Genomic DNA, 21,327 nt, shown 5'->3' with positions numbered 1-21,327 from the left:
CCACAACTACTGAAGCCCACATGCCTAGAGCCCTTGCTCCGCAACAGCAGAAGCCACTGCAGTGAGATGTCCATGCACCGCAATGAAGAGCAGCTCCTGCTCGCCACAACTAGAGATAGCCAGTGCATAGCAATGAAGACCCAGTGCAACCGTAAATAAATAAATAAATAAATTTATAAAATAAAAAACCTAGAGACAAATGACAATGAAAACATGATCATCCAAAACCTATGGGATGCAGCAAGAGCTGTTCTAAGTGGGAAGTTTATAGCAGTACAATCCTACCTCAAGAGACAAGAAATCTCAAATAAGCAATCTAAACTTACACCTAAAGGAACTAGAGAAAGAAGAAAAAACAAAACCCAAAGTTAGAAGAAGGAAAGAAATCATAAAGATCAGAGCAGAAATAAATGAAATAGAAACAAAGAAAGCAATAGCAAAGATCAATAAAACTAAAAGCTGGTTCTTTGAGAAGATAAACAAAATTAATAAACCTTTAGCCAGATTCATCATGAAAAAGAGGGAGAGGACTCAAATCAATAAAATTAGATATGAAAAAGGAGAAGTTACAACAGACACTGCAGAAATACAAAGCATCCTAAGAGACTACTACAAGCAACTCTATGCCAATTAAATGGACAACCTGGAAGAAATGGACAAATTCTTAGAAAGGTATAACCTTCCAAGACTGAACCAGGAAGAAATAGAAAATATGAACAGACCAATCACAAGTAATGAAATGGAAACTGAGTTGATGATCTCTTAAGTTCAAACACATTCTAACAACATTGCAATTGTATCTGTGTCCCATGCTTAATATTTTTGACATCATTCTTTACATCCTTTTGTTCTGCATATCTCTTAACTACTTATTGTGGATAGAGGTGATTTTACTACTTTTGTCTTTTAACCTTCCTACCAGCTTTATAAGTGGTTGACCTACTACCTTTACTGCATGTTAGCCTTTATCAATGAGATTTTTCTTTTCATAATTTTCATATTTCTAGTTGTGGTCTTTTCTTTTCCAGTTAGAGAACTCCCTTTAACTTTTTTTGTAAAGCTGATTTAGTGGTGCTGAACTCTTTTAGCTTTTGCTTGTCTATAAAACTCTATCACTCCTTACAATCTGAGTAGATTGCCAGGTAGAGCATTCTTGGTTTTACGTTTTTTCTTCTCATCACTTTAAATGTATTGTGCCACTCCCTTCGCGCCTGCTAAGTTTCTGCTGAAAAGTCACCTGGTAGTCTTATGGGAGTTCCTTTATATGTAACTAGTTGCTTTTCCCTTGCTGCTTTTAAGGTTCTTTACCTTTAATTTTTGCCATTTTAATTGCAATGTATCTTGGTGTGGATATCTTTGAGTTCAGCTTATTTGGGACTGTCTGTGCTTCCTGGATCTGGACTTCTGTTTCCTTTCCCAGGTTAGGGAAGTTTTCACCTGTTATTTGTTTAAATAACTTTTCTGCCCCTCTCTCTCTCTTTTTTCCTTCTGGGATCCCTATAATGCATATGTCAGTACACTTGATGTTGTCCCAGCGGTCTCTTCAACTATCCTCATTTTTTTAAAATAAATTAATTTATTTCTGGTTGCATTGGGTCTTCGTTGCTGTGCGCAGGCTTTTCTCTAGTTGCAGTGAGAGGGGGGCTATTCTTTGTTGCTGTGTGCGGGCTTCTCATTGTGGTGGCTTCTCTAGTTGCAGAGCATGGGGTCTAAGCACCCAGGCTTCAGTAGCTGTGGCTCACGGGCTGTAGAGCACAGGCTCTGTAGTTGTGGCGCATGGACTTAGTTGCTCTGCAGCATGTGGGATCTTCCCAGACCAGGGCTTGAACCCATGTCCCATGCATTGGCAGGTGGATTCTTAACTACTGTGCCACCAGGGAAGCCCTATCCTCATTTTTAAAAATTATTTTTTCTTTTTTCTGTTCACCTTGAGTGATTCCACTACTCTGTCTTCCAGTTCACTGATCTGTTCCTCTGAATCATCCAATCTACTGAATCTGTTTTTCTTTCTGGTATATTTTTAATTTTAGTTACTGTGTTCTTAAGCTCTGTTTAGTTTTTCTTTTTAGTTTCAAACTCTTAGTTAAACTTCTCACTGTATTCATTCTTTCTTTTCCTGAGTTTGTTGAACATCTTTATGATCATTACCTTGATCTCTTTATTGGGTAGATTACTTTGCTTAGTTCTTTTTCTGGGGCTTTTTCTTGTTCCTTTTTTTTTGGAACACACTCCTCTATCACCATTCATTCATTCATTCATTCATTTATTTATTTATGGCTGCCTTGGGTCGTTGTTGCTGTGCATGGGCTTTCTCTAGTTGTGGCGAGCGGGGGCTACTCTTTGTTGCGGTGTGTGGGTTTCTCATTGCGGTGGCTTCTCTTGTTGCGGAGCACAGGTTTTAAGGCGTGTGGGCTTCAGTAGTTGTGGCTTGTGGGCTCTAGAGCGCAGGCTCAGTAGTTGTGGCGCACGGGCTTAGTTGCTCCGCGGCATGTGGGATCTAGTTCCCGGACCAGGGCTCTAACCCACGTCCCCTGCATTGGCAGGCGGATTCTTAACCACCACGCCACCAGGGAAGCCCCTGTCACCACATTTTGCCTATTTCTCTGTTTTTATTTCTATGTGTTCGGTGGATCAGTTACATTTCCTGACCCTAGACCAATGTCCTTATGTAGGAGACATCCTATGGGGCCCAGCAGCACACTCCCTTCAGGTCACCAGATTAATGTGCTCTAGGGTTGCCCCCTATGTTGGCTGCATGGGCCCATCTGTTATGGTGTGGCTGACGACTGTTAGTGCCCTGGTAGGCAGGGCTGGCGCCTGGTCTGGTTGGCTGTATGAGGCCCTGCCTCATACAAAAGCTGCTGGCCTGCTGGTGGGGCAGGGTCATGGCATTGCTGGCTGCACATCTCAGGGAGCCCTGGGGTTGGTGCTGGCCTATTGGTGGACAGGGCTGGGTCCAGGGGCAAGTGGGTTTCCAGGACAGGTGCTGACCAGCTGGTGGGCAGATAAGCCCTGATGCTAATAGGCTGGAGAGGACTCCAAAAGGCACTTTCCAGGACCAGTGTCCTTGTCATAGAACAGGCTTGTCAAAATGGCTGCTGTCAGTATTTATGTCCCTAAGGGGAGTCCCATTTGCCTCCCGCTGCTCTAGGAAGCTCTCCAAGATGAGCAAGTGGGTCTGATCAGGCTCCTTTCAGATTACTGCCTCTGTGTTGGGCCTCTGAGCATGTGAGATTTTGCATGAGCCCTTTAAAAGTGGAGTTTGTTTCCTATAGCCCTCTGGCTCTCCCAAAAGTAAGCCCATCTGGCCTTCAGAGCCAGTGGTTCTGGGGACTTGTCTTCCTGGCACAGGACGCTGGGTTGGGGAGCCCAATGCGGGAGCTCAAGACCCTTACTCCTTTGGGAAAACCTCTGCAATTGTGATTGTCCTTCTGTTTGTGGATTGCCTATCTAGGGATGTGGACCTTGACTATACTGCATCTCCACCCCTCCTACCAATATCATTGTGGTTCCTTCTTTATATCTTTGGTTGTGGAAAATATTTTCTGCTAGTCTTCAGGTTGTTTTCATCAATAGTTGCTCTGTAAATAGTTGTAATTTTGGTGCACCCATGGGAGGAAGTGAGCTCAGGGTCTTCCTACTCTGCCATTTCATCTGAAGCTAGCAAACTTTTAACCTTCATTTAGGCTCCATGCAGAAATGGAAGATCTAGTTCTGATTGGAGCCAGTCATGTTCTTTCCTTCCCTGGATAAATCCTTCTTCTGGAGTGTACAATTTGATATAGAGATTCTTCTTCTGGGGACTACAACTTGACATAGTTGGATTACCACCCAATTTAATACTCTGCCTCTCAAATGTAGAAATGAATCAATTGCTCAGAAAGGTTTACAGTTGCTTCATATGACTACCAGTCATACAATTGGCATGATTATATGATTACATGACAGTGAAAGAACTGGCAAAACTCAGAACTTACTGCTGCAGGTTTTAAATGTTTGCAACCTAAAATCAAAACCATAAAATTAAAGAGCATTTAAGATAATTAAATATATACCTTAAGTAGTACTAACAAGATAGAGCCCATACCTATTTTAGTTACCAAAGTTTAAAAAAATTTATGGGGAGATGTAAGTAGAAATCACCCAGTATTTCATTTCTAGTGAATCCCTCTTCCTCCTTGTTATTTAGTTTTCTTTACTCCAGGGTGGCTTCTGGATTTACACAGCATTTTATTCTGTTCAGCAGCCACTCGGATTTGATTGTGCAATCAGTACCTTGCCTTCATTTTTCTTCTGTCAGTAAACTACCTCTGGAGCAAAAAACCTGGGTCACAAATGCTTATCTGTAAAGCTGACAGCATATCACATCCTTCACGCAACGTTACAGAGATCAACCGTGTCAGAGCCCCAGCATCATCATGTGACTGCTGTTCTTATTTCTTTGTTTACCAAGAAATGGCTTAATTTCCCCATGGGCGGCTTTAACCCTTGAATGGAAATTGCCACAGCCTTAAAAAGGAGGGAATGTGCAGTGGAAGGATGCACATTGCTCACTCACCACTGTTGTCCCCTAAAGTGGTCAGCAGAACCATTCAATGCCAAGCAATCTAGGAAATTTCGTCACACCCCCCTGACAGCTGACTGGCTTGGACTGACTTCCTAACTGGGCATCCACTTAATAAACAGCAAGTCCAGTGCTGATGGGGAGGCAGACCAGAAACTGTGAATATCTCTATTTTTTCAAAGGGCAACTCTAAGAACTAGAGTCCTTGTTCAATCTAAAAGAGCCCATTCAGATTTTAATCTTTAAGTAGAGAATAAATATTATCATGAAGTTTTGTTCTGGGTTCAACCTCACAAACTTCCTCTCACCAAGGATGCCCCAGCTGAGTGCATAACCTGGCAACAGCCTTCCATAGAGTGTCATTCCTCTGTGGCCATCCACTTGGTGGCAAGACTATTGCTTGGGACCTCTTGTAGCATGGAGGGGAAAGATTTCTCTTTGGAATAGATTTGTGTCCTAGATATTGATCTGCCTTCCTTGTCCATAATGTTTCTGCCTTTTTACCATCATCGTGACTTCACTATGCACCGCATTGCTTCTGATCAAGAAGCTCATTTCACAGCACAAGAATTTCAGTAGAGGGCTAGTGCCCACAGAATCCACTGGTTTTTACCACATACTCCATCGCTTAGCAGCTGCTGGCTTAATAAGACAGTGACATGGCCTCATGAAGGCCCTGTTAGGCTACCAGTTAGGAGAGACACCCTGAAAGCATGGGGTTTTATTTTACAGGATGAAGAAACCAACATATGTGTGCCTCTCCTATAGGCATGGGCCCAAGAGTCGAGGTTGGAGTTAAGAGTAGCTCCTTACACTATTATGGCTAATAATCTACTTATGGGAGTCTTGCTTCCCATCCCTGCCATTTTGAGCTCTGCTGGTTTGGAGGTGTTGGTTCCTAATGGACAAATGTTTCAATTGAATTGGAAGCTAAGACTGCCAACTATTTCTTTTGGTTTATTAAAGCCATTGAACCAACATGCAACCACCACCACTACCACCACCACAAATAACAACAAAGGGGAGTGGGGAGGAAGAAGAGAGAGAGAGAAAGGCTCTGGGAATTCAGACCCTTCAGGAATAAAGATTTGGGTCACCTCACCAGGTAAAGAATTGTGACCAGCTGAGGTTCTTTCTGAGGGCAAAGGAAAGATGAAATGGGTAGTGGAAGATGGAAGAAGATTATATCTTTGTGATTAGTTACAGGAATGAAGACTAGAGCAGCTATGCATATTTTCTTCCTTTCTTTGTGTATATATGTGTATGCATTTGTATGATATGTATTATAGATTTGTTTATAGTAACAATTTTCTCTTTTCCTTCCTTTTTATTATTTTTTAAAAATTTATTTATTTATTTATTTATTTATGGCTACGTTGGGTCTTCATGGCTGCGTGTGGGCTTTCTCTAGTTGTGGCGAGCGGGGGCTACTCTTTTTTTTTTGTGGTACGCGGGCCTCTCACTGTTGTGGCCTCTCCCGTTGCAGAGCACAGGCTCTGGACGCGCAGGCTCAGCGGCCATGGCTCACAGGCCCAGCCGCTCCGCGGCATGTGGGATCTTCCCGGACCGGGGCACGAACCCATGTCCCCTGCATTGACAGGCGGACTCTCAACCACTGCGCCACCAGGGAAGCCCAAGGGGCTACTCTTTATTGAGGTGCGCGGGCTTCTCACTGCGGTGGCTTCTCTTGTTGTGGAGCACGGTCTCTAGGTGCACAGGCTTCAGTAGTTGTGGCACGTGTGCTCATTAGTTATGGCTTGTGGACTCTAGACCGCAGGCTCAGTAGTGGTGGTACTCGGGCTTAGTTGCTCTGCGGAATGTGGGACCTTCCCAGACCAGGGCTCGAACCCGTGTCCCCTGCATTGGCAGGCGGATTCTTAACCACTGTGCCACCAGGGAAGTCCCTCCTTCCCTTTAATATTCTACTCAAGTTTTGTTTGAGGCTAACTTTACAATTTAGTCACTAGAGGATAGAATATTCAGATGGCACTGTGACCAAATTTGAGGAATAATTTAAAATAATTTTATTAATTTATTTTAATTATTATTTTATTTTTAATTAAAACTCTTTGGGGAGCTTTGAATTCATTATTTTCCCCATTCTTGGTCCAATTACATCTAGAAATGGCCCCTATATTATAAGACCAGGAGACAGGCCCAGGCACCAGGGAGAGGAGAAGGAGGCAGCTGCCAGTGCTGGAGTCCTGGGGAAGGGGCCACTCCTTCTTCAGGCAGGAGTTAGGACAGGTACAGGTGCAGGATTGCCTCTGACGCTTCAGCTAGTTGGCTGCCTTCCTCACACCCTCCCTGAGGGCAGGGGATGGGTCACTGGGATCTCCCTGAAGCAGGATGTGCACCCCATCCCGGTAACCCTGCAGAGCTGCAGGGTAGGTGCTTGCCTTCTCCTCCCGCAGCCCTGGGTGATGAGCTCTGTAGCTTGGCTCAGAAAGGTGGTGGTGGGCCCTCCTTTCTTTTCCTCTCCCTGCCTTCCTGTTTCCCAGGGTCCCTGGTGCAGCCTTGAGGACTCTGCATCAATACCAACTCACTTATGCAGGTAGGACTGAGGCCTGAGACTTCTTCCTTGGAAAGGGGGTCCAAGAGGGCAAGTTCAGTCTTGGTGTGCGGGGCTCGGCAGGGGCACGGGACGCCTCCTTGGTGCTCCCACAGTTAAAGATGGCAGGTCTGGATGGTGAGGGCGTGGCGTGGGGGATGGTCCGTTGGCACGTCCAACACGTCGAGGCCCCTCCCCTCCACGCCCCTCCTTTCTGCGGGGGAGCCGCTGGTGCAACCAGGACACATCATGGCCCCAGGGCCGGGGCTCATCGAGGGGGCGGTATGGGGATCAGAGAGGCTGGCAGGATGTGCAGGTCCCTGGACACTTTGGAGGACCGTGTCACCTCCCCACCCCCGAAGAACTCCTTGAGTTGGGGGCTGTCGAGCGCGGAGATGTGCACCGTGAAGCGAACCAAATCCTCAGCCCCCTTTCGAGGCTTCTTGATCACCGAAGCTTTGAACCGCCAAACACCTGTGCGCGGGGAGGGGCGGGACCCGGGGGAAGCAGGGAACTCGTGGAGGAAGCGGAAGAGGTTGGGTGGAGGTTGTAGGCCGGGTCTCCAAGCAGCTTGTGGAAGTTGCTGAATCGCAGAGATGGATACAGCCAATGTTGGGACTTTGCATCTCATCATTTTCAGGTAAGGATGAGACTGTCTTCCTTTCTATGAAGTAGAGTGGTGTCTCGTTAGAAAGAGTTGTGTTTCTTGTTGCGTGAGAGTTCAAATATGTATAGAAAGGGTGTGTTTGGGGCTTCCCTGGTGGCGCAGTTGTTGAGCGTCCGCCTGCTGATGCAGGGGACGCGGGTTCGTGCCCTGGTCCGGGAAGAAACCACATGCCGCGGAGCGGCTGGGCCCGTGAGCCATGGCCGCTGAGCCTGCGCGTCCGGAGCCTGTGCTCCGCAACGGGAGAGGCCACAACAGTGAGAGGCCCCCGTACCGCAAAAAAAAAAAAAAAAAAGGACAAGAAAGGGTGTGTATGGATGCTGCGTAGCCCACGGGGTGGCTAGTAGCCAGTATTAAGGGATTCCCTCGTAGCTTGAAGCCCTCCCTTGTGATGCTAAGGTTGCAACACTTCAAACCGTATTGATGTTTTGCCAGCTGTTCCCTGTTAGATTCCGCTAACAAGGGCCCTAGAGAGAGACTGCGCTGAACGGGAAGAAGGGATTGCTCCTTTCTGTTTACTCCCTCAGAGCTGCTAAACTTCTTCCTGTTACAGTGAGTGTCGCCTTATGCTCACTTCTTCGGCTTGGCACTGGCAGTTTCTTTCTGGAGCAGCAGCTGGATCCAGTTTGCAGTTTACCCAGCATTTGCAGAACTAGGCTCATTACGCCCCCTCTGAGACATTAGCGCCACCTGACGTGCCCCTGCTGCAGAGGGCAGAGTTTCAGCTCCACCCAGCCCCTCCCCAGCTTTTACGCTTGGGTAGTTTCAGCCACCTGGCTCTTGTTCCCTCCAAACCTGAGTTTGCTACTTTCCTGCTATCTTTGTGTTCTGATTCCCTTTACTGTCACTGTTACCGAACCAAACTTGGGTCTGCTTGCCCACGTGCAGTAAAGCCAATCTACTGACACACCACACTGGATCGTGGTGAAGGAAAGTGCAGTGTTTATTGCAGGCCAAGCAAGGAGTCCAGGCACCTAGTGCTTAAAAGGCCCAAACTCCTTGAAGGCTTTCAGGGAAAGGTTTTTAAAGACAGGGTGAGTGAGGGGGTCATGGGGTGTGTGATCAGCTCCTGGACATTCTTCTGATTGGCTGGTGGTGAGGTTAATTGGGGGTCACTATCATCAGCCTTCTGTTCCAACAGGTCTGGGGTCTAGGTGCTCGTGGGCAGCACACAGTTAACTTCTTCCACCTGGTGGGGGTTTCAGTCTCTGCAAAACAGCTCAAAGGACATGGCTCAGAATATTATCTATAGCCCTTGAGGAGGAACTAAGGTCCTTGACTTTGTTTAATGGCTGAACTATTATTGTCTTGCTTGACTGTTTTCCCTTATTTCTGCATTTTCTCACTTCTCTGATTAAAGTTACTCTTTGGAACTCGGGGAAGGCCTAGGAGGCTAAGGTTTTTCTACAGGCAGGAGGCAGGCAGAGGACGTGGGGGTTCTTTTATGGGAAGGCTCCATAGGGCCCTGTTCAGTTACAACACCAAGTTAACAGTTTTCTTTGTAATTGGAGTATAGTTGATTTACAATGTTGTGTTAATTTCTGCTGTACAGCAAAGAGATTGTTATACATATATATAATTCTTTTATGTTCTTTTCCATTATGGCTTATCACAGGATACTGAATATAGTTCTCTGTGCTATACAGTAGGGCCTTGTTATCCATCCATTCCATACATAATAGCTTATTAGCTACTAACCCTAACCTCCCACTCCATCCCTCTCCCAACCCCCTCCCCCATGGCAACCACAAGTCTGTTCTCTATGCCTGAGTCTGTTTCTGTTTCATAGATAGGTTCATTTGTGTCATAATTTAGATTCTACATATAAGTGATATCATATGGTATTTGTCTTTCTCTTTATGACTTACTTCACTTAGTATGATAATCTCTAGTTGCATCCATGTTGCTGCAAATGGCATTATTTCATTCTTTTTTTTTTTAAGGCTGAGTAGTATTCCATCGTATATATGTACCACGTCTTCTCTATCCATTCATCTGTCGATGGACATTTAGGTTGTTTTCATGTCTTGGCTATTGTGAATAGTGCTGCTATCAACATTGGGGTGCATGTATCTTTTTGGATTATAATTTTGTCTGGATATATGCCCAGGAGCGGGATTGCTGGATCATATCATAATTCTATCTTTAGTTTTCTGAGGAACCTTCATACTGTTTTGCATAGTGGCTATACCAACTTACATTCCCATCAACAGTGTAGGAGGGTTCCCTTTTCCACATCCTCTCTATATGCTTACCTTTTTAATGCTATCTTCTATGCCATTTTTTGACAATACCATTCTAAATAGTGTCATAATTTAAGTGCTCTGCTATTGAATAGTCTCTAATATTTTGCTGTTAAGTCTTCAGAGAATATTCTTGTATATAAATCCTTGACTAGATCTCTGCTTATTGCTCTGGTATAAATTCCTGGATAGAAGATTACTAATTCAGTGAAATTTGAACCATTTAAAGGCTCTTCACACAGTTGTAGAATTTCTCTCCAGAGGTAGCTGACCCACTCTTGAATCTCTAATGGGTTTTAACTATAGAGCACTGACATAGAACTTTTATAAAACTGGACTGTCACACATGCAGACATTTTAAGAAATAATGAATATGGTTTCTATTAAGAGGAGAGTATACAATTTGCCTCACATGGCAGATGTGCTTTAGAAACTTTGTAACATTTAATTCTCACAATGACACTTTCCCCTGGTACTTTTATCCTCATCAATAAAATGGGGGAAAATGACCAAATATTTTGCTTACGGTCACATAACTCATAAAATGAGGACCCAGGAATCAAGCATTGGTTTTCTGATTTCACAGTTAATTTTTCTTTCCCCTATATCATTGCAACCCAAGAACTTGAATCAGTTTTTTGGAAGTGAATACTTGGGAGGAAAGAAGTATGGGTGAGTTGGAAGTAGTAGAGAGGAGGTGAGAAGCAATTAAAAAGCATATTGTCTCTGTTAAAACAATTTACAAACTGACAAAATACAGCGTTGGCAGGGCATTTTAACCAATGAGTATTTATTAAAAGCTAGGGGTGCACCAGGCACAATTCTTGTCCAGTAGGCCAACAAATACAAATGATGTAACCAATTCACTTATTAGCTTATCTGATTAAACAAAATACATTTCATAGAAATGATTATAAAATGCATCATAAACAGAATATCTTTTATATTACAGATATTAGGGTACCTAAATAATTATGAATAAAAACCAGCCAACCCATATGGTAAATAGAAGTTAGCAAAACCACTAGTTAAATATTTTAGTCAGCAAGAGAAAAGCATGCTATCATCATGCTGAGATGGGTTTCAGCATTAATTACAGACATTCTATTTCAAAACACACACAGTCCACCTACAATCTTAAAAATGCAGTGTTTTTCATCCTGCATCAAATCACTATCATACTTTTTGGTTTAAAGATTAGTTTTGGTTTCAACATAAGTTAATTTAGTACTTTAGTCTCATGTCTCACAAATTCTTGACCTGGGGTGGGTGAGAATCAGTTCTATTAGTTATTAGAGGAACAAAACATAAAATGAGATAGTTTAATCCACTTTGTCCAATACTCTTGCCAATACTCCACTGAGAAGTTAAGATGATATACAGGTGACTTAAACCAGAACATAACAGCAGAAGGGAGAAAACCAAAAGCTAAAATGTTATTTGTTTGAAGCAAGTCTGTCCATTAGGGCTTTTTTGTTTCTTTTTATCTTTTGGGAGAGTCATGGCAAATTCTTTAAAGGATCCTATCGAGTTTGTTGGCACACGATATATCCCTTAGTTTGAAGGTTGGTTAAGAGGGGTGTACAGGAGAGAAAAGGCAGGTGGGTAGGACTGAAAAGGCATGGAGTGGAGGAGTATGTCAGTACCGCTGACACAGTCACGATAACCCACTGAACCACTATCGTCCAAGTCCGCCAGGCCCTTCCTGACACCTCCAGAGATGGGTCTGTTTTTTTCAGGCAGCAGCCCTGAAAACTTCCTCAGAGAGTCGAGGTCAAATTTTACTGCACAGGAACCAAAATTATTCCCCTTCCCCCATTTCCTGAGCTGGAGACCTCCAAGGGCAAGCACGGCTGGGGCTGCCCATCTGCTTGCTCCTCTGGCCAGCAGGGAGCACTCCACCAGAATGCCTGGGGAGCACCTACTTCAAGGGAAGTGCGAGGTTTTGCATTGGTCCAAGCTTCTGGCTGGTCAGTCACCATTCTCAAGTAGCTTTTGTAAGTTGTTTTGTATCTTGAAATAAGAGAAAAGCTCCTGTTATTACATAGAATGGAGTATATTAAGGGCATATTTGCTATGGTCTATATAATGCCTGAGCTTAACCTCTTCTATCTTGAATAAAAAGCTACACATGGGTTCAATTTAGATCAGGCAAATAAATGCATGATTGTGGCATAGAATTCTGTTTGACAAACCACTTTAAAATGAAAAAAGATAGGCTAAAAATTTTTTGAAAGAGTGGCACAAAGATGAAAATGTCGGTAGAGACTAAGAGAAACAGAAGACCTGGCAACACCAGGTGTGACCCATATGCATTCAGAGACAATGAGAAACCGGGTTTGACAAAGCCCATGTGATGGTCTGAATCGGACAAACACCACAAATAATGTTTAACACTCCTATTAGACATGACATTTCCCACGGACCCTGCCTATCTGTGGATCTTAAGACCACAGTATAGTGTTGGGCACTGAAAATGTGCTTGGTAAATGTTTGTTGGGTAAATGAACTTTAAAGAATTCAGAGCAAGGGATTTTCAAGAGCCAATACTGTGAGGGAGTAGGGAACCCTGTGGAACAAAAGAAAGAGAACGGTCTTCTTTTGGAAGAACATTCTGTGATGTCCTAGAGATCTAATCAGTATGTGCCAGGAACATCATGTGTGCTCACCTTGACCACACACCACCACACACAGAGGGAGGTTTTATACACCAAGCTAAGGGCCAGAGATGCTACGTAACAAGACCAGTCACACAGTAAGTGGCAGAGTAGGGAAAAGAACAGACATCTGACTCCAAAGTTCATGCTCTTTCTTCTGCACTGCTCCACCATTAATGCCATTCCCAGTACTAAGAAAATAAGTATTTACTTCTTTACCTGTAAGAGGCATTGCCTTCATCCCCCAAATTCCTACTTCATATCTTCCCTAGCTTCCCACAGGACCAAAGATGAATGGAAAAGCAGGAGTGGGGAGGTAGAGAAAGAAATGAAATAAAAGACTGATATCCAAAATATTTAAAACACCTGCAAAGACAAAAACCCCAAAAGTAAAACAAAGGAGATAAATGGGCAATTTACAGAAGGAATATTACAGAAAGAAATCCATATGGCCAGTATATGTATGAAAAGATGCTCAACCGCAGTAGTAATTAGGAAAATGCAAATACAAACCATAATGAGACTGGACTTCATACTCTTAGACTAGGAGGTAGTAGGGGGTCAGAATGGCCTAATGGTGCCCATCTTAGAGAAACTGAGGAGACATTTGAAGCTAATTAGTTGACAAAGTCCTGCGTAATCTGTCAGTGTCAAGTGAAAAGGACGACGGAAAGGGCAGTGATGCCATGAACAGAAATGGGGAAGTTACAAGAGGGCAGATCAGGAGGCTGAGACATGACCAGTCCCTGCAGGAGAGTAGAAGGAAGTTGCTGGTACTGAGTAGAAAGAGCTGAGACCTGGCTCTGACTTTCCCGCAGCACACAGCTGCTGTCCCCCGACCATGCGCTGCTGCGTTACTACCAGCTTCCCTTAGGCTTGGGGGTGCAGATGGAGCAACAGCACATGGGTGTGGCCTGGTGGCTATTTTTATACTAAGATTCCTATGAGCAATGTGTGCAACTTATGACTTTTTACAACTTCAACACATTGCTTTTGACCCTAAATCCCCTCTTCCCTTCTTCTGCTTTGGGACACAGGTTTCTGTTGGTAGTATAGGCCTCCTAGCCAAGTAGCTGGGCTCTGCACAAGACATGGCCAGCTGTCTGCCTGTTGTGGACGAGCTCTCCTGTTTTCCTGTCCCTCATTACAGAAAGTGGTGTCCCAGCCGGGCCCGGCAGGGGAGTGGGAAGAAATGCACGGGAGGGCAGCAGGGTTCCGTGTGTTTCCAGTCCAAAGAACACCACTGTGTGCCAGAGTGAACGAGAGAGAAAATTACCATCCCGTTCTCTAGGTCAGCACGGAAGCCAAACATTTCTAAGCATTTCATCCAAAAAATTTTATCTTCAATTCTTAGCAACTGACATTTTAGAAGGGAAAACAGTTCTCTTTGCTATCCCATACCTTCTCTAGCTTAATTGTGGATTTAAAAGAAAATTTCCAAGCTTGCCCACCGATACAGTGATTCAGTGGGAATTATCTGTCATGCCTTGGTTTAGAACAGAAGTATGCAGACTCCTTCGCTCTCCATACTTCAGTGGTTAAATGCTAGATACCATTTAGTATTGCAAGACAAGCATAATTTGACTCATTTGTATTTCATGTTTCTTCCCAAGTGAGCATAACTGCACCATTGTGGAAAGCCACCAAATACTTGGCATTTGTGGCAGCAATTTGAATTGAACAACTCACTCTAAACCTTTCCTTTAAGGATAAGGGTCAAAATAAAGCATGAGACAGGGACAGACATGCTGAAAGGAGAAATAAGAAATGTTAACTAGGTTTAACTCTGGGGATATTTCTGGGTGCCTACCTTCTCCTGTTCACCTCCCTACTCAGTGGGCTTATCCCCCAGGCCTAAGGTTGGATTCTGAGGAGCAGTAAAAGCAGAGGGCTTCGAAGCACAACTTTGAAGTCAGACCTGGTTCACATTCCAGTCCTGCCAGCTCTCTGGGTGTGTCTCCCGGAGCAAGTTCACTTGAAACTTGACTTCTTTTGTCAGATGGGAACAATGGCATGTATCATAGAGAGATTGAATGCAAATATTTTCTGTATGGCGACAACTAACGTGGGTGGAGCTGGGGGCTGCCCTCGCTGGTTGCGGGCACTCCTGACCGTGCCCCTCCCCAAGCCCTGTGTCAGCCGACACTTACCATTGGGCCCTATGGCACAGAGAATGATTTCTAACCAAGTGGGAAAACCACAAGGTCAACCAACAAGGAAGATGGGGTTGGAACCTATTTCTCAGTGGAAAATCCCCTGGCTGCGTATGGTCATTTAGGTGGCCTGTTGCACAGCCATGCGTGTGTAACCCCTGCCCTGTGGCAGTGGACAGGCACTACTGCGACGCCCCCAACCCAGGAAAGAGACCTGTCACCTTTTCTAGTCTCATTATGTTGGCTGTAAGCTCTCGGCACAGGACCTCCACATTTAACTGTACGTGTGACCCCGGGCTGGATGGTGCTGTCTGTCTGTAAGAACACAGAGAAGAATTACTGTGGGCAGGGATGGCAAAGAAAGAAGTGGAATGAACACATTTTAAATTTATCTGACCAGAAAACTAGGTTATAATAGAAGACAGTGTGCATTTACCTTGTTCACATCAGAAAGGCCCTGCAGTAATCCTCAACTTCAGACTAGATGTTTAGGGGACTAAGTCTTCAAAGCTTAGCTGGAAATCTCTTAAGCTATTTCTGTTTAAGTGGCTACATTGCGCCTCAGCTTCCAAACACAAATCAGACAATTATCCTTAGACTACTTTTACTGACTCCCGATACCCTCTCTCTGCCCACAACTGCACGCATGTGCAAGGCTTACTGCTCTTCTCAGTTACATATGTACTGTTTATAGGAGAAGCAACCGTTTACACTAGAACTTTCCTAATGTTTAGGAATGTCTTTAGTCAAACTTCTGTTGATGTGTGACTTTTGCAGTTCCTTCTTTGAGACCTGCGGTACAAACATAATTGCCCTTGTCTAGTAATATAACCGATGTATTCACTATTTACCACTTGACTGTTAAAGGCATGGGCTCTTACTCTGAGGTCCACTGGGGTCCTATACCAGCTAAAACTGTAGGAAATTTAGAGATGTGTGTACATTTTCCCAGAGAGCTGCTCTAAAACCAGTGATTAGATTTTCATGTTAAGGTTAAGAACCATGGTCTGTATCTCCTTTCTATTTCTTGGTTGTAATTTAATTTTAGATGTGAAGTTTTTAGATGGCATTGACTGGTCTAATTTATTTTACATAGGATCCATTTTTGAGACATAGGTACTTGGTAACTTATCGATGATTATCTAAATATTAAGAAAGCAATCAGATGTTTTTCACTGAGTAGTTCTGAAACAGTTTTTTCTTTGTCCTTGATCCATAGTATCAAAATCTTAGATCCCAAAAAGGAAACTGAATCTAAACCTTCTGATTTCTAATCGAGGTATCTGAGACCCAGAGTACTGATTTATCCACACGGAATTCTGACAATCCAGACCTTCCCGTCATGGGTATTCCCTGACCTCATATAATATGTGATCTTTGTGATTTTCCCTTTAAATGGTTGTTTTTCAAATTGCATCTCCTCCTGGATTGATTATTTAAATAGTAGAATAAGTATTCCATTTGCTTTCCATTAGTGGAATTTCCCCCTCATCATCATCGTTAATTAAATGGTAACAGGACATGAGGTACATTTTCCTAATAAAATCAACCCCTTATATGGTAGTGAACTAATAGTTTGCAATAATGTAGAGCTACCTCCTAGCTTTAAGTGTATTATTAACATTTTGAACAACATGTGAGAGAGTAAGGGCAGGGTATGAATTTATCCCAAACCATTCATTAGACTTATTACTGTTTCAAATGTATATTTATGGTTCAGAAATAATCTGTGTACCAGCATTGCATAAGCCATAGAACAAGACTTTTAGGTGACTGTTAAGACTGTAAAGAAAGGCCCTAGAATTGTATAGCATAATAGTTCTCAAAGTGTAGACCCCAGGCCAGCACCAGAAATTTGGAGAACGGGCCCTGCAATCTGTTGTAACAAGCCATCCAGATGATTCTGATACACACTGAAAATATCCTGACTCACTTCTCCGCTGTTCCTTGTAAGCAACCACTGGTGACTAGGTTTTTGTAGTCATATAGACCTGAAACCTGATTCTGTTAAAATTATTTCTCTGAGTCTCAGTTTCTTCATCTGTAAAATGGGAATAATAGCTATCTTATAAGGTTATGGTGAAGCTATGAGAGGAAACTGTATCTGTGTAAAAGATCTACTGTAATAGATCTCTAGCACACAGTACTTACTCTGTAAAGAAATATCTCTACTTTTAAAACTTCAGGTAAAAGTATGCTCTAAACATGGAATACTTTATTTTACTTTTTAGAGAATGTGTCAAAATCCTCATGTAAATGGGTTTAAAGGAAAGACCACTATGGCAATAGATTTAATTAGGTTAGGCATGTTAAAAATACATGGTAGAAAATACGTGTTAGAAAATCTTCACAGACACATTCAACTAATTACTAGTCACATGGATCTTTATAGTGGTCAAGAGTTTTGTAAATAAGTGAGTTCATACAAAGAGTTATATATGATGAAATGTGCTGAGTTACTTGAATTGCTTCTTTTCTATGAATGTCTTTTGACTCATTGCCATTGTACAAAGATAAACTTGACTATCTTAATAAATGGGCCAAGGTCACAACTGAGTCTTAGGATAAGAGAACAAGATAATGTAAAATTAGGCTTGTTTCTTGCCTTATCACTGGCGACACTGTAGCAACTCAAGAACATGAAGAGTCAGGTCATTTCTTTCCATATATACACTTAACAAAATGTCTCATACAGAATGTATCCTCAATTAATGCTTGCTAAGAAGGATGCCAAGCTCAGGTCAAACATTACACTAATGTGAACAGCAAGCAGAAGACAGCACTGGAGGGAAGTGTCTTACTCAGTCTGATGGGTGTCCACAATGGAGGTTAGTGACCCCAGCCGCTCCTCCAGAGAATTAATTCTGTATCTCATGTAGAAGGTCGAGATGATTAGTGCACAGACACTGGAAAGGGATAAAAGAGAAATTCCCAATAGGTTAGTGGCCAGGACCTGATTGATGTTTATAAAACAGTAACCTCAGAGGCAACACTGTACATTTGAGGCAAGGTATTTTCCAAAATAACTTGGCTACAGAGACTTCAAAAGTCTTTTTTCAACAGACTGATGCTTGCACTAAACTTTAGAACTAGAAGGATATTGAAAATTCTCTATTTCCTCAATTTACAAATAATGGCATTTCAGTAGTCTCGCTCAAGGCCAGCCAATGGAGATTCCCGAGCTGGTGCTCATTCCTCCCACCAGGTACTGTCGAAGGCCCTGGCCAGCGAGTGTCCAGTCTTGTGACTCACATTCTCTGCTTTATCTGGAAACCAAACTGCAGACCCTCCTTAGTTCTGAGGAACAGCCTAGAACTGGGTCAGGTTATTTTCAGAAGAACAACTGGCTAGAAGCTACAGGCTAGTTACAGGCTAGAAGCTGAGAGGGAACTTAAAAAAGTCAATGCCTAAGTTTTCAATAAAGGGGATGACATTTTCAAGTTGTTCTGGTCTCTATCCAGAGGACACGGGATAGATGGAAAAATAAACATGAACGAAGATGCTGCATAATCCAGGAAACCATTTCCTAACTAAGAGTATCTACTTGGAACTTAGTCTTCTGTTGGATTTGGCATATTTTGTTTTTCCTTCCTTCCTTCCCACTATTTATTTAAATAAGAAGGGGATGAATATGAAAAGGTGACCTAAGTTTAAGAAAAAAGGTATTGAAGTAGGAGACAAAAATTTCCCCCTAAAAGATTTGGGTCATATTAGAGGCAACTGAGATTCACAATGGCTCTTGGTAACGTGATGACATTATTCCTGTAGTGAAATGAATCATTAAGTCATTCATAATAAATACACTTACTTACACAATTGCATAGAATATAAGAATATGGTGGAGAGTCGGACATTTCTGAGACTTTACTCTGGGTATGATTCCAATGGTTTCTGACTGACCTGTTGGGTGGAAAACAAAAAGCTTCTGTTTAAAAATGATAACACATCTCCTTCGCGCAGCAGTATCCCTATAGGGAAGAAGTACTTGAGAGACAGAATTATTTCCAGGTAATAAAAATCAGAGGAAATACTAACCAAAGCCTTTGCTTCTCATTTTAACCAGTAGTTACAATTCCTTCCCACATGTGGCATTCAATACATATCTATTGAGAGCCTTCTCTGTGCCAAGCATTGCGATGGAGTGACTGGTGAACAATACAGACCCCATCCTTGATCTCCTACCAGTACAACTGGTAAGCAGTTATTATAATAATCAGTAAATAATAATAAAATAACGTGAGTTTTACTGGTAATTTTTGAATCACAACCTCAAAGTATTCAGACACGAAGGCTGTTCACCTTTGTATGCCCCACAGTAAAGCATGGAACTGGGTACAGTTTGTTGAGTGAATAAATGAATTAACATGCCAAGACCTACAGCAGGAAGGGAGGGGGAGGTAATAGCAAAGGCAGTCATAAAGTGAAACATGAGGGCCCTTTAAAAATTACAGGCAGATGCCCACCCCTGCCCCCCAAATAATCCATTCCTTACCATGCCCAGGGAGACTCTTGGCTTTTCCTTCAGGCACTCTGTTCACAAGGGCATCTGCCCGAGTTGGTTTTGCTTCTCCCTTGGAGACATTCAGAACTGTCTGGGATTCTGTCACATGGAAATCTACCAAGATGAAACGGGGCTGGGTAAGCTTTCTCCCCAGTGCGTTTAAACACATAGGATCAACCACAAAGCAAATCAATCCCTTAATATGCATAATCGCCAAAGAATATAAATGGATCTTCTTACGAGCTGGTTGAGTGGTTTGGGGATGAAATCCAATGTTCAAGCAAATAAAAAATAAAATGATAGAAGGGCAGTCTGTCCTTATCCCACTGACTCATGGGGATGATTCAGCTATAATAATTAATAATATTACTAAAGAAGAGGTAAGAAAATACTGCATGTTTCTGCCTTTCAACCACTCCAATATTATGTCTATTTAAGAGACTTTTTTTTTTTCTTTTTTGTCACACCATGTGGCTTATGGGATTTTAGTTCACCGACCAGGGACTGAACCTGGGTCCTCGGCAGTGAGAGCGTGGAGCCCTAACCACTGGACCGCCAGGGAATTCCCAAAGAGACATTTGTTGAATGCGTACTACCACATAGGCAACTCCTTTTCCTTGAACTTTCAAACTACCCTTTGTTTAGAGTCCCTTCCTAATTGTTAGCTCAGAAGGTGTGTTGTTTTTTGGTGGTTTTTGGCTTTTGGTTGAGCTAAGGATGTTTTGTGGAGAATTAAATTTCAGTAAAGATACAGAAATCTCCCAGACCTCGAGAGTTCTCAGATTCAGGAGTCTGGGATCCAGAACTGCTGTATCCTTCCATGTCTTGCCTTCTTTGCCGTACCACTCCATCCAGATCTGAGAATTCGTCGTTGAAATCCTGAGGGGAAATAATGAAATGAAGAGAGAGGCCCATTTTCCTTTATTCAACAGACAGAACTTTGTAACCTCCAGGCCTTTCACTTAGGCCTGACCTATAAAAAATGGAAAAGAAGGAAGGATTACCCCATACTACTGGGTTTCCTCAACAGATCACGGAGTATCTGGTTACTGATTTTTTTGGGCAGTTAGAATTCTGTTAACAAACAGTGGCCAACTCGTTTGAAATAACAAATGTCTAGGAAAAAAACTGGGATGCTGTTGTTTGAAAAGCTTCTAGGGTAAAGCTAGAGAAGTCTCATTAGCATTTTGTAATGAGAAAACATGACCAAAACAGACATACACAAGGCAAGTAAGTAGCTAGAAAGTTCTAGATGCATGTTCTAAATGCAGAGAAAGGTTTTCTCAAATTATAGTTTTAAAAAGATATTGGAAATAGAAAAGGGAAAATGGCTTTAGCAAATTAGACACCGGAAGGAAAGTTTTAGCTTTTTTCTTCCCTCGAACAAATCAAAACAGGGTCAGTAACATTACTTCTAAATGACAAAAGGGTGAGAGAGGAGTGAGGAGTCGGGGAAAAAGCAGGATGTTTTTACTGTGTATCCCACTTGTTCCCCAAAGTGCTTAGGAAATGAAGAGACGAGACGCGTCACTAAAATGTCGCGGTGAAGGCACAATTCGGCGAGCTTTTCACAATTTATTTAGCTGCCAAGTGAAGAAGAGGAGACATATCTTGTAAGCAAATTACCAACCTTTCACTTTCAACTAGCTGTCTCTTGATCATTTCAATAGTCATTTCAACGTCATGCAAGAATTTATAGGGGAAGGAAAATTTTAAAATTCAAGTCTCCTCAATTTAATAATTAATTGAACACCTACTACAGATCAGGCAGTATGCAAAGCTCCAAACACACATGACTGCGCCTGATCTCCACAGCCACGTCAGGAGCCTGGCATTTTACTGGGTGAGGAAGCTGAGTCAGAGCAGTTAAAGAGCTTGCCCCATGGCATAGCTCAGCTGGGTGGAACCCAGATTCGAAACCATGTTTGAGGGATTCCAAATCATAAGTGTTTCATTCTATTTTGTACTGTTTCTCACTATTTTTTAAGGTAGAT

General features: G+C 42.8%; 1 protein-coding gene across 3 annotated transcripts in view; it reads right to left on the bottom strand.

The window, feature by feature from the left end:
• Positions 1–11,766: 11,766 nt before the first annotated feature.
• The window catches only part of GRAMD2B (GRAM domain containing 2B), a 66,840-nt gene continuing 57,279 nt past the window's right edge, over positions 11,767–21,327 (bottom strand). For all 3 annotated transcript variants that reach the window (XM_079917405.1, XM_079917406.1, XM_079917407.1), the window contains 6 exons: positions 20,101–20,212; positions 19,325–19,447; positions 18,645–18,732; positions 17,634–17,738; positions 15,054–15,147; positions 11,767–12,035 (listed from right to left, as the gene is read on the bottom strand). In XM_079917405.1, the coding sequence (XP_079773531.1) occupies positions 11,994–12,035; positions 15,054–15,147; positions 17,634–17,738; positions 18,645–18,732; positions 19,325–19,447; positions 20,101–20,212 (564 nt within the window). In that variant the 3' untranslated portion in view covers positions 11,767–11,993. The remainder of the gene's footprint in view (positions 12,036–15,053; positions 15,148–17,633; positions 17,739–18,644; positions 18,733–19,324; positions 19,448–20,100; positions 20,213–21,327) is intronic.

This window comes from Stenella coeruleoalba (assembly GCF_951394435.1).
Source record: "Stenella coeruleoalba genome assembly, chromosome: 3".
Classification (NCBI taxonomy): Eukaryota; Metazoa; Chordata; class Mammalia; order Artiodactyla; family Delphinidae; genus Stenella; species Stenella coeruleoalba.
Note: the sequence above shows the minus strand (reverse complement) of the source record. Positions and strands in the feature narration are given on the sequence as shown.